Source organism: Myxocyprinus asiaticus, chromosome 24 (assembly GCF_019703515.2).
Source record: "Myxocyprinus asiaticus isolate MX2 ecotype Aquarium Trade chromosome 24, UBuf_Myxa_2, whole genome shotgun sequence".
NCBI lineage: Eukaryota > Metazoa > Chordata > Actinopteri > Cypriniformes > Catostomidae > Myxocyprinus > Myxocyprinus asiaticus.
Window position 1 is genome coordinate 23,032,586 of NC_059367.1, and position 13,839 is coordinate 23,046,424.

General features: G+C 39.1%; 1 protein-coding gene and 1 long non-coding RNA gene across 5 annotated transcripts in view; both read left to right on the forward strand.

The window, feature by feature from the left end:
• Window positions 1–965: 965 nt before the first annotated feature.
• The window catches only part of LOC127415299 (potassium voltage-gated channel subfamily D member 3-like), a 171,411-nt gene continuing 158,537 nt past the window's right edge, over window positions 966–13,839 (forward strand). For 3 of the 4 annotated variants that reach the window (XM_051654000.1, XM_051654002.1, XM_051654003.1), the window contains exons 1-2: window positions 966–1,147; window positions 2,613–3,789. In XM_051654000.1, coding sequence (XP_051509960.1) covers window positions 2,687–3,789 — 1,103 coding nt within the window. In that variant the 5' untranslated portion in view covers window positions 966–1,147; window positions 2,613–2,686. Of the gene's footprint in view, window positions 1,327–2,612; window positions 3,790–13,839 lie in introns of all 4 variants that reach the window. The other variant, XM_051654001.1, reaches the window with a different exon arrangement.
• LOC127415310 (uncharacterized) lies at window positions 5,206–11,613 on the forward strand. Its single transcript, XR_007892928.1, has 3 exons — window positions 5,206–9,902; window positions 9,981–10,039; window positions 10,576–11,613. It is a non-coding gene; the product is annotated as an uncharacterized LOC127415310 (long non-coding RNA).

Genomic DNA, 13,839 nt, shown 5'->3' on the forward strand with positions numbered 1-13,839 from the left:
GTCTATCAAAAATGATCTATCTTTATTGTATAGTGAGAAAAAAGTGCACAGTGCAGTGCTCACAGAATGCATGTGCTGAAACGTTTGCTCAGTTTTAACTTCACTGCACTGTGCACTTTTTTCTCACTATGGAATTTTGTATACAATAAAGATGGATAATTTTTGATAGACTTTACTAGTCTGGATAATTTGTCAGTGTGCGGACAGCAATCTCTCAAATTTGGAGGAAAAAATTAAAGCTGAAATTTAACTCTTAAGCTTTTGATGTTAGATAACCTTATGACGCCTATTTGCTATGCATATCTGTGACCTTAGGCATTCAAAATCTAATTAGTAAAAGTATTTTAGCTGCATAATAATAGTCAGCTGGAGCTGTGACTATTCTGTGCTGTCCACTCCAAACACATTCAGACACTGGGCTCGTTGTGCCACAGCAGCAGAGCGCTGCATAATAAAACAGGAGTTTACAATTTGGCGGCTATGTGAGGATTTAAAAGGGAAATAACTGCACGATCAGAACATTTTAAAAAGCGAATTCATGATCATGCACAAGAACTTCACGAAATGATTCAGTGTGTATGATATCAACATGAGGGACAGATATGAGAGGCATGCCGCACAGTAGAATCTTGTTTACAGATACTGCACTAAAATAACTCAGAATTCTGTTCTGAACGTCACGTTTGCTTATAATTAAGAGAAACTGTGCGCCGGTTTTTTGCGCTTTCTTTATCTTTGTTTACTTTTTGAGCTTTATTATCATTCGGTAATACATAGACGTAATGATTTATGTATGTCCTCATAAAACTGTGTACGCTTAGATTAAAGCGTCTAACTTTCTCAACACCATACAGCAATAAGCTCTGCTGTATGAACCCATGAAATCGGAAGTGAGAGGAGCTACACGCGTCGCCCCGCCCCAAGGTGTCGCCACGCCCCATCGTCCAGACAGTACTCTGGAGTACTTGGAGTGAGTGAGTGAGAGAGAGAGGGGTTGGGAAAAGACAACCACCTCTACCCATCAGCCAGCCGAGCACCCTGCGGAAAGTCACTTCCAGCGTGCGAGCTGCATTTCTGTCCGTCCGAGCAAATGGATCACTGAACAACGCAGGATGTGACAGAGCGGCACGAATGAAAAACTAAACTAGTATGTTGTGCGTTGTGCTCCAAATACGCTGGTTTATGCTCATTTTTCCACTTGGGTTCTTGTTTTGTCAGTCTTTTCTCATTAATGTGCGGATTTTCGGTGAACACTTTCGAAGTATTATCAGGGGGAAATGTCGTAAATGTAGCTGAATGAATGAAAAGTTAAAATATTTTTCATAGGTAAGTGAAAAAAAACAGTAAAAACAGTTGAAATGGATTCACATGAGTTTGTGTTTGATAGAAACTATTATTATTATTATTATTATTATTATTATTATTGTTGTTGTTGTTGTTGTTGTTATTATTATTGATAGCCAAATGTGAACGTTAGGAACCGATAATATTCATCATCCTTACATTGTCCAATAACTGGGCGCAGATGAGAATAGCGGTTGAGGGAAATCTTGGTCCTCGTGAGGTGAAAAAGTGTTTAGTACTAATATCAGCGTTAAGATACATTAGATATTTGTTGGCTTTTCTTTTCTTTTTTTGCATTGAGATCAACAGGTTCGCATCTCTGTTTCGAACTGCTGCTGGACTGCAGAAGGGCTCGCTTACTCAAACACAAATCGTGGTCGCACTTACATGAGCTGAGAATTAGGCTAATAGTTTTGAAATTTTATTTAAAAGGTAATCAGCGTTCTTTTTAGAGTTTTTATGATGTATGTAATGTAATGATGTATGGAGGATATTTGTTTTTCATTGTAAAATAATCTTGATAAACAGATCATTAATCTGCAATTTTCTTTGAAAATGGCTCTTTGTACAGAAGATTATAATATATTCGTTTCAGAAGAATACAGGCATTACTGTACGTTATATTTGTGTCTATGCTGTAAAAATTATGGAATAAGATACTAGTAAAGTATTCTATTCATCTGACATATTGGAGTAATGTTGTACCTTTACAGTGGTGGAGAAACAGGTTTGAGGTTTGAAAGATATTTTTTGGATTTTATCTTGTTTGATACTGTACCTAAAGTCTGAATTCAGTTTACAATATTTATATCAGGCGTTGAAACACAGAATTTGAAGACAGAATGTCAGAAAGAGTTTGAATCTAACTTTGTAGAAATCCCTGCCATTAATATAACACCTCATCTATTTTCCCTTTATTTATCTTTTGTTTCCGATTTCTTGTCTTGTTCCTCTCCTTTTTTTGCACATTTGTATTGTTTCCTCGGTTTTTCCATTGCTATTTCTGTCTTGCTTATCTCTCCTCTTCATTTTTCTTCACTTTTCTGTACTTTCATACTTCTTTTACCGCACTCCTTTAACCTCTGCCTCTCTATTCTGCTGTCATCCTGTTCACTCTTGCTGTCTTTTGGCTCCTATTTCATGTCTGTCTCTCACCCATCTCACACCCCACCCCCGGAACTCTGTCCTTTTCCTCCCACATTATCAAATGTCTCACTCTTTCCCATCTTTTCATCTCCCTGTCTCTCTTTCTGTCTCTCTCTATGTAGATGGGGTCTAATCTAATGTCAAGCTGGTTGTGAAGGTGTTCGATCTGGTCCTCTCGACCTCAGACGGAGTCCCCATGGCTGCTGGAGTGGCGGCCTGGCTCCCCTTTGCACGGGCAGCGGCTATAGGATGGATGCCTGTGGCCAACTTGCCCATGCCTGTTGCACCAACCAATAAGAACAAGCGACAAGACGAGCTCATTATCCTCAATGTCAGTGGCCGACGCTTCCAGACCTGGCGGAACACTCTAGATCGTTACCCTGATACACTCCTGGGGAGCTCAGAAAAAGAGTTCTTCTTCAACGAGGAGACCAGGGAGTATTTCTTTGACCGAGATCCGGACGTGTTTAGAAGTATTCTCAACTTCTACCGCACAGGGAAGTTGCACTACCCACGCTATGAGTGCATCTCTGCCTATGATGAGGAGCTGGCATTCTTCGGAATCATTCCTGAGATCATCAGTGACTGCTGCTACGAAGAGTATAAGGACCGCAAGAGAGAGAACATTGAACGTCTTATGGATGACCTTGAGGACAACAAAGACAGCAAACTCCCCAACATGACATTCCGTGAGACCATGTGGAGGGCCTTCGAGAACCCACACACTAGCACCATGGCGTTGGTTTTCTACTATGTAACTGGCTTCTTTATCGCCATATCTGTCATCACCAATGTGGTTGAGACAGTTCCGTGTGGTTTGATGATGAATCAGAGGGACATTCCTTGTGGGGAACGCTACACAGAGTCATTTTTCTGTATGGACACAGCGTGCGTTATGATCTTTACAGTGGAGTATCTGATGCGACTGTTTGCGGCGCCCAGCAGGTACCGTTTCATGCGTAGCGTGATGAGCATTATCGATGTGGTGGCAATCCTGCCGTATTACATCGGACTCTTCATGACCAACAACGAGGACGTGAGCGGGGCCTTTGTCACGCTACGAGTGTTCCGCGTCTTCCGGATCTTTAAATTCTCTCGCCACTCTCAGGGTCTCCGAATCCTTGGCTACACGCTGAAGAGCTGTGCGTCCGAGCTTGGCTTCCTTCTCTTCTCCCTCTCCATGGCCATCATCATCTTTGCCACCGTGATGTTCTATGCTGAGAAAGGCTCCACATCCAGCAAGTTCACAAGTATCCCAGCCTCCTTCTGGTACACCATTGTAACCATGACAACACTGGGGTGAGTCATTTTCTTTCAGACTGAGTTTCCCTCTTTTTATTTAAAAATTTTTTTTTAGTGCTAAACTCAAAATGCCACACCATTCCCTCATGCATTTCAGAAGATTAGTGTAAAATGCTATGTTGCAGCACCCTACAAAGTTGGCCTGTGTACAAGTTGTGGTTGAATGCGTCGTATTGACCAATGAGCACTAATGTAGATGAAAACAGACACATAGATAAGTTGCTTACATTATAACATTATACCAGGACAAGTTGATTCCCTCCAGCTATTGGATTTTCCTTCTTTTCAAAGTTAACTGCTATTAGCATCAGTATTTGAAAAAATGGACCAAATTCCTAATGACCATGGTTGCTGACTGCAGTTGTGCCGGCCCAAAGCAGCGATATGTTTGGATTTAACTCACTGCCCCCGGCTAGACTTTTATTCATACCTATTATACACCAATTAATATTTAAGCATGTGTGAAGCAGGCGGAGGAGCATCCTTCAGCATTTCTCCCACACAGTAACAACAGACAGCAGCTGCAAGGCTGTATAGCCACATTCACTGCTACTCTCCCCCACAATTCACAAATTACAGGCCATTTATTCAAAAGTCCATGACTGATACGAGTAGACATTTGACATGATTGGTTTTGAGAAAGTGCAGGATTAATTTAATTTATGAGTGATTGGTTAATGCGATTATGTGGTTTATGACTTGAGTAATTGGCTATATATGGCTGCTACGGCAATAGACCGTTTCAACCTGTGAAGTGACAAAAGTATGTAGCTGCTGTGTCATGGTGTCTTTGAAACCAGAGCTGCACAGTCAAAGTCTTTGAGTTCCTGTTTAGTAGGCTGTATGACTCATTGGCTGATGCACCTGCCAGTGAGCTCTGTGACCCCAAAACAACAAGATAAATACCTTAATTCATGGTGAAGAGTAAATCATGAATGCTACATTGCCAAATGGTTTGGTCCTTGATGAATACAGCTGTATCATTTTTTACACACATACAAAGCAATGCACCTTTTTAGGTAATTGTCTTATTCTTATGAAGAATTACAAATAGTTCAAAGCTTGTTTAATTTATTCATTCTTGCTCTTTAATTTGAAGGCTTTATCTTTGTCATGTGAATGTCTAGATGTTAGATAACCTCTGAATTGCTTATTATGTGCAATTGTTGAATTATAATCCTATATATCAATGTTATTGTTGTGTTAATGTGTTGGCTAGTTTTACATGGATTCCTGTGTAGAGCCGATCTCATTACTTATTACTACATTCTCACCAGAGATCCAGTCTCCACCAGCATCTGAGACTTGACCCGCAACGAGCAAGATAGACACTTCTCATCAATAAAACACGCTGTAGAAGTGTGTGTCACTGTGACTAATGTTCTCAGGTACATCTGCTGAACAATGTAAGCCACCATGACATTTCCAACCCCACTGATGTCACATGTTCAAACCAGACAGGAAGGTTTAGATTCACATCCCAGAAGTTTAACACAGTTGATTGTTCCAGTTAGTTATGGGTTCATATTTGTATCACAATACACCTGTTGATTGTAAGGCTTTAAAAAATGATCTTTCCTGTCTTTGCTCTTGACCAGTGCAGTGGTGTATTTTACACTTCTAGTGCTTCTCTTATTCATTGATTCATTCACACTGAAGTGCATGTTACCTGGTGTCTTCACCTCGTTCGACCAGAGCAAAATACAGCAATGCAGATCAGCTGCTCTGGTGTCATGTGACTCTGCTTCCTACGTAAGACAGTGACATCGTGTTAACATGCAAAGAGCAGACCCATTGCCCTGCAATCACATGCGTGATACTCAGCACGTTTCACACACTGGCAGCACTGCTGAGAGCTAGAAGAAATGTTTTTTTTTTCTGAAATATTTGGAAATGATTGTGTTCCTGTAATTGAAATGGTAGAGCATGGTGCTAACAACTACAAGGTCTGGGGTTGAATTCCTAGGGAATGAATCTGCCTGATCTCATGAAAATTACGTGACTGTGCCAACATTTTTGCAAAATTATATTACTTGGTTCATTCCACGTATTGTGGCAGTTCCGGGGTGAAATGTCCACTCATGCTAAAAGTGAGTTGAATGTTCTCCCAAACGGATAAAGTGTTTAAGAATAATGCTCTATCGAGTTCTAAGTCAACAAAACTGACCTGCCCACCCCAAACCCTAAACTTAACTGATAGTTTTTCATTTCACAGCAAGTACGTCATTTCATGGTGCTTCTATGACACTTTTAGCGCACATGTTGTCTCGCGTGCTCTTGTGGACTCATATTCCGACCCTTCGTGTTGCAAGTACAACGCTACAATCTGTTGCACTAGCTTGCAATTTGAATGCGCACTACAAGGTTTGTAAATGAAGGCTTACAAGTTATGTGCTATGAAAAAAAGTGTTTGGATGCCATAAGAAAAAAAACAGGGTGAAAAGTATGTGTTTATGGATTGATAATTTGCCGTTTTACTCATGATTTTTGTGAAAGGGAATAAAAGTAATTGTTGTTGTATCGCCTCTAGTGTTTATTTCACCAGGAAATTGCCACATTGTGTATATCGAGCCATGTAAAAACCATTTTGCAATGATTTAGGTATAGTAACGTGATTCTATGACACCTGGTTAAAAGAATGGAACGTATAAATTTATACGTCATGTGCATTGTAAATCACTTTTGATGAAATTGTCTGCCAAATGTTTGTGAAGGGTAAATTGCTGGATTTCTCCTCTCACACACTCTTTCAGCTGAAGTTAATTTTTTTCTGACCTCTGGTTACTCTCGTTTACCAGATCGTGATCTCATTGCTCTCCTTTTGGATTTAAGGGCTCTGTGTTTTGTCTTGGCAAGAGGCCAGGATAATGATTTAAAATAAAGGAAGAGAATGGATGAGACAGGCAGAGAGAAACAGAGGGTGCAGAGTGAGTGAAAGAGAGACAGATTAACCTTAGGTCACAATGGAATAGCAGACAAACGAGCAGACAAAATGATTGCAAACCCTATGTTGTGTGCCATATAATGCACTGGCATCAGATGTTGTTGCATAAAGTGTCCAAGCACTGATCTCGCATCAGTTACATCTTGTTGCCTATGTTATGTGCCTGTCCACACTGCTGGAATCACCTCACCAGCTCCTGGCAGGGTTTTATTTGCATTTAAATGCCATTAGATAGAGAGATTTTGACCGTATGAGGGCAAGGTCTGTTTTAAAATCACTGTGAGCTTTTACAATCATGTTTCTGTTGTAAAAACAGGAGTTTTAGGCGGTTTGGGATTTAGAGACAGAGATGGGAAGAGAATGGATGTTTGTTTATTGATTTATTTATTTATTTGTGATAAGACGGTTTTGACCTTTAGGTGGAGTAGCATATTCTAAATGACCTTTAAGGAAAGACAAATCTCTAGCCTGCTTTTCAGCCACGCAGCTTAGAGCAGCGACAATGAGATATACCTGAAATATTGTATTTATTCTCTCTCTCTTTAATTCTTTATGTTGGTAGCTTATTAGCCTCTTGCCCTGCAGTAGTGGTTGAATCGTTTAAGATATGCTCTCTGTGTCCTTATGTTTCAGACCTATGTATTTTGGACACTTATGTTGCAGTAAAAAAACACCACTCTAATGAGGGCTCTCAGTTGTTACCACAACCATCAATTAACATGACACTCAAAATTCACGCCCTCGTTTCAAACGCTGAATAGATCAAGACTCACAATTCGGCACGAACACATGACTCTCTCTTGCTTACTCGCTTCTCCGCTGTTTCTGTTGTTCTGTTGGTAGCTGAACGTGTTCTTTCAATACTGATCAGAAGCATTGATTAAAGAGAACAAAGGCTGAGGGAGAAGAGGATAAGGGACAGAAAGACGGATGGGGTTGAATCCATTAGCCAGGGTGAATGATGATAATCACCCAAAGCTGCAGGATGTCAAACTGAACTGTTTTGATCGATAAGGTAACATACTGTATGTGTTTGTGTCATAGTGTCATGGAGGTCAGAGTATTTGCCCCTCTCATGATGGTTGCTGTCAGAGGTTATGTAGGGTAAAAAAAAAAAAAAAAAAGAAGATTTTTAGTGTTGGCAATACACTTGAACTGTTGTCTGTACGCAGAGCCGTGAAATTCTCAAACACGTTCATATGCATTCAGGTACAGTAGTTACCGTGTACCAATAACTCTGAATGAGATAACTGTAGTCTAGCCATTGTTGCAGGGGTGCAGGAAATGTCAGTTTTGAGCATACAGTGGAGTGAGTGTGTTTGTGTGGGTGTTTTTTTTTTGCGTGGATTTTTCTCCCCTTTTCTCCCCAATTTGGAATGCCCAATTCCCAATGCGCTTTAAGTCCTTGTGATGGCTTAGTGACTTGCCTCAATCTGGGTGGCAGAGGACGAATCTCAGTTGCCTCCACGTCTGAGACCGTCAATCTGTACATCTTATCGCGTGGCTTGTTGAGCGTGTTTCTGTGGAGACATAGTGCATGTGGAGGCTTCACGCTATTCTCCGCGGCATCCACGCACAACTAACCACGTGCCCCACCGAGAGCGAAAACCACTTTATAGTGACCACGAGGAGGTTTCCCCATGTGACTACTGGAGTCACTCAGCACCTGGATTCAAACTGGCAACTCCAGGTGTGGTAGTCAGTGTCATTACTTGTTGAGTTACCCAGGCCCCCATTTGTGTAGGTGTTTTAACCTGTTTATACCAACCCCTTTTTGAGCACAAACCATGAAAACGACATATCTGAACTTAAATGGTTGTATTAACTGGACCCTTCGGAGTATGGACACAGTTGTAGTATCTTTTGAAAGAAGACACTTGGGGTTTTTTTATTTTTAAGTTAGAGAAGCTGAAGTTTATAGAAATGGATATATTTTGTTCTGAACAGGTCTTTATCATCTAAAAAAACAATAATAAAAGTGCCAGAACAACCCAGAAATACAAAAAAAAAAGACACAAGTCTAAAGAAGTTATGTTTCAAATTTGAAGATGATCTAACAAAAAAGTAGGTTCCTGCAAGCTTTTTTCTCTGACGAGGGACATAACCTAAAACGGCCACTTAGAGTTTCCAAAGGGCCACTTGGTAACAAAATGATCCGAGGGCTAGAGAAAGCTATTATAGTTATTTTTACATGTACCACATCTACTAAACTGTTGTTTTCCCCCCCAATTTAAAATATGACACAATTTCCTGTAGTTACATTTTTTTATTTGTTTTTAATAAATGCCATGCAACAGTGCACTCAAGTTTTATGCCCTTCCCAACTTCCCCCTGTCTCATGGATCCGAATGTTCATAATTGCATACGTTGCGCGGATGTGCCCACTACCAGGGCCAGACTGGGACATAATTTCAGGTCGGGAGTCTCACACTCATCCAGGCCACATAATAAACCAACAAGAAATTTTAAAACCCCAGTTTATGTTGGGATGATGATTTAACAATACACTTTACGCTAAGGTTGTATACGTTAACACATGAACATGTAACATTCCAAATTAGGTTTAAAGACATAACAGTAAATATTTTTAATGCATTTATTCATCTGAGTTCATTTTAATTTATACATATTGTTCATTGTTAGTTCATGTTAGTTCTTAATGATGTTACATTACCAATGTTAAATATTAAACTGTATTAGTATGTGTTGAGATGAACATCAACCAAGATTACAAATGCTGTAAAAGTATTGTTCATTGTTCATGTTAATTCACTGTGTAATGTTAATTGATACACAACCTTATTTTAAATCCAAGTTGGAATTACGACTTCAAGTGGCGTTCCATTGCACTTTTCCTAGTAGGAAGTTGGAAAATCAAACTTTCTGAGTTGAATGGAATGCAACATAAGCTAACTGCACTGATATAAAGATATTAATCCAGCTCTATTCAAGAGTGTGAATATGTCAAAAGTCCAAAGTCAAAGAGAGGAAGTGATGGAAATGTTTAATGGGAATGTGGCATAATAATTTAACATGGGTTTTAGCAAAGACCTTCGCCTAACTCAGAGCACTTCTGAAGTTCTGGACATCAACATCATCAGAGCCATGAGAAGTGACAGTCAAAGGGGACATTTGACTTCAAAACAATGACATAATGTCATAAAAGGTACATATTATTCTATAATTTCTCATTATTTGCATTGCATTTTTATGATATTAAATAATGGTTAATTTCTGTTTGCAGTGGCAATGCAGCATTATATTTGACCATCTTCATACAGATAAAACAACACACCTATGCATGTAAGTTTTAGTATGCAATTTAGAGAGATACCTATTTCATTTATTTATTTTTTTATCCCCTTTTCTCCCCCTAATTTTGAATGCCCAATTCCCACTACTTAGTAGGTCCTTGTGGTGGCGCGGTTACTCACCTCAATCTGGGTGGCGGAGGATAAGTCTCAGTTGCCTCTGCTTCTGAGACAGTCAGTCCACGCATCTTATCACGTGGCTTGTTGTGCATGATACTGCGGAGAATCCCAGCATGTGGAGGCTCATGCTAATCTCCGCGATCCACGCGCAACTTACCATGCACCCATTGAGAGCGAGAACCACTAATTGCGACCATGAGGAGGTTACCCCATGTGACTCTACCCTCCTTAGCAACCAGGCCAATTTGCTTGCTTAGGAGACCTGGCTGGAGTCACTCAGCACACCCTGGATCCAGGGATGGTAGTCAGCGTCAATACTCAGTGAGCTATCCAGGCCCCCAAATTTCTTTGTTTTTAATTACTCTGCATACTGACAGCAGGTCTGTTAAATGTTTCTCTTACTTACAGTGATCAGCACATCCATCCTCAACCTGATCTTTCATATGGTGTGAAAACCCCTCAGTGCAGAGAGTCGGCATCAAACTGATGACATGGAGATGGCTCAAGTGAAGTTTTGTTAAATTTGTTGTATCCGAAATACCTCACTCAGTTTGTCAGACCAGTGGCAACAAAATGATTCTGTATCTGCCCCAGTGCTAAAATTGTTTAACAGCTTTTCATAGGTCATTTGTTTTTATTTATTCTTACTTAGTTTTTTACTTATTAATCTTACTTATGGTTATAATGTTAACACATAGTTAAATGATTTAATGTTTATGATTTTTATATAAATAATATTACTACTAATGAACTTTTAGCTTATTATTACAAACCTGTGGATTTATTAAGTCAAGACTAGTGCATTATGAATCGTATTAATTATTGCTTGTGTTGTTGTAAATACAAACTATTAAATGTCTTTTATATGGTTATTTCACTTTCTTAGTTATATAGTATATGAACTATTCAATTCACATATCCATTAAACATTATAATAAAAAATAAAACAAAAAATAAATACATTTAAAAACTAAACAAAAAACAAATGTTACGGTTGCATGTTGGGAACCCCTATAAGGTTCTATATAGAACCTTTCCACTTGGTTCAAAGAACCATTAAAAGGGTTCTCTATAGAACCTTTTAGGGGTTCCAAATATGAAGCAAGTGATAGAACACTTTAGGGTTCTATATGGAACCTTTTCTTCTAAGAGTGTAATAAGAAACGTATTCAGATAGTTTATATCCTTTCTTACATGCTGAGAACTTTCCTGACCCATGACTTGTAAAAATAAAACTGTTTTTATTTCTTCTATTATTATCTTTATCTTATGTATACATTTGTGTTGGTTCATAATGTATGTATTTTTTGTTTTTTATTAACTGTACTTTTGTCTTTATGACTCATTGTATTCATACATTGTTGGATCTGTGTAATTTTGTACATCTTATCTGTGTAATTTTGTACATCTTATTGAAAATTTAACCTTCTTTTTTCAATAAAAATATCCACTGTTTTAGCACAATGTGTGGATTTTTTAGACGGTCCTTTACCACACCCTTCACAGTATTAGCATATTTAAGCTCAATGTGTGGACTTTTCTGATGACCCCGTATTCACTGTATGACTTATATCAAATTAAATTAACGATCTGGAACAGTTTCGCCATGACGACATCTGACCAGCTAATGGGACAAATCATGTCCCATATTGATTAGATACAGGATGCATAATTTCATATGTAAATACGTGTCGATCCCGTATTTTTTAGGGGACGGGTGGCAACCAACCCTACTTGGAGGTCTAAAACATTTTCACAAGCAAAGTGTGGATGCAGAAAATCGTGAGTTTATCTGGAGAAATTGTAAATCGGGAGTACAGCGGGAGGAGGGGTGGGAAAATGGGAGAAACCCGGTAAAATTGGGAGTGTTAGCAGGTATGGTTAAGGGTCTGTCAACAGAAACTTCCCTCTCCCACTTAAAGAAGTGGAACGGACATCCAAAATGGCGGCAGGGATATCCCCTAGGGATATCGCGTGAGAGTACTTATAGAAATTATTACTTCTACTTGAGTAATAATTTTTTTAAAGTAATTGTACTTTTACATGAGTACAGTTTTTGGCTAATCTACCCACCTCTGGTGATGCTTGCCTCTCATGCTCTCATCCTCACAGCGGGTCTCTGCAGATCGCTATGAATGGGATGAATTGATGGCAGGGGTGGTTCTAGACCATTTTGACTGGTGTAAGGGGGGCAACTCTATTATGCCTTAAGTGTCCCCTGTATGCATATAAAAATTTGTTTTGCTGTTTTAATATTTACGGACATGCAATTTTTTAAAGACAACCAAAGATTCACCAAATTTGAATAAAAAAATTTAAAATGTAATTTTACACTATATAAAAAAACAGGCTCATGGCGAATGCTTATTTAGTCAATACACCCTAACATTCTGGTTTTACCCACAAACTTTAAGCCATGTTGCCATGCTGTTCTTTAGAATGACTAATACAGTAAAATTCTTGGATAAAATTAATGATAGGCTACATCAAGATTTTAGGTTAGAATTTAATCAGAAGGCTATAATCAGCATGTACAGGTCTTGTAAATGGTCACCATTTCTTTTAAGATATTTTAAGCACATTTTTAAATTCACTAGTTAATTTTAAATGGTCCAGTATAACAATTGAATTTTTAAATGCATGTATCTTTCAATTACTATGAGTGACCAATAAGATGCCTTTAATGTGTTTTATTATTATTATTATTATTATGTCTGTCAGTGTCTGCACATGTTGCTACATAAGCTCAATTCTTTATTAAGCACATGTGTGCTTCTCTCTTGTGATTGGTGCACCGCGTGTTAAGTATTTGATTGATAAATGGTGTTCATAAAGAGGATGTTGTGTTTGTTATGTTCCCTGTAAACTATTTAGTGCAGGATCGACCCTGCAGCTTCACTCACTCACCCCACCCCTCCCCCCCCCCTTAAATTGGAGTGGTAGAATGGTAATGGGGTTCAAGGAATGCATGGGAAGGAGGAAGCTAGGACCGGCTTGACAAAACACGTAGACATTTATTTTCACTTAAACATAACATAAAACAACTCCACATGATGTTTCCCTGCAGACACGTCGAACACACAAACAGCTCCATGTGTCTCTCTCTCGCCATCTGCCGCTGTCTCCTCTCCTTCAGTACTCCCACGCCCCTCACTGGAACACGAGACCGGTGTGGCACACAGGTGGAACTCGTTCACCATTTATCTTCCCGGTCTCGCTTTGCCTAGACACCACTCGGCCCCGCCCTGCTTGCCACGTAACCCCATCGCCAAACTCAGGCCAGTGATATTTAAACAAAACATCAATGCATTATGACTGCATAATAATATTTAGCAGGGTAAAGTTAAAGTTCAATATTTATTAAATATTCGCTTATTGTTCATAAGTGATTGTCTAAAAAGTCCACACACTGTACTAAAACTGGTGGCCAAGTGTTCAATGCAACTGCCTTGCATGTTCTGTCTTAAACAATTATTAAAAAAATATTTACACATTCTAAAGATTGTAAAAACAATTTTGCCAATGTGTGAATGGCTTGTAACGCAACTTAAAAAATGAGCCCTCCCGGACTTCTTATGTTGCCTATTAAAGCCTGTAGACTTATTTTCATGCAAAGGGAGCAGGTTGGTTTTGCTGGGAAAATCCAAAGGATGTGACGTTTATGCGTGCTCC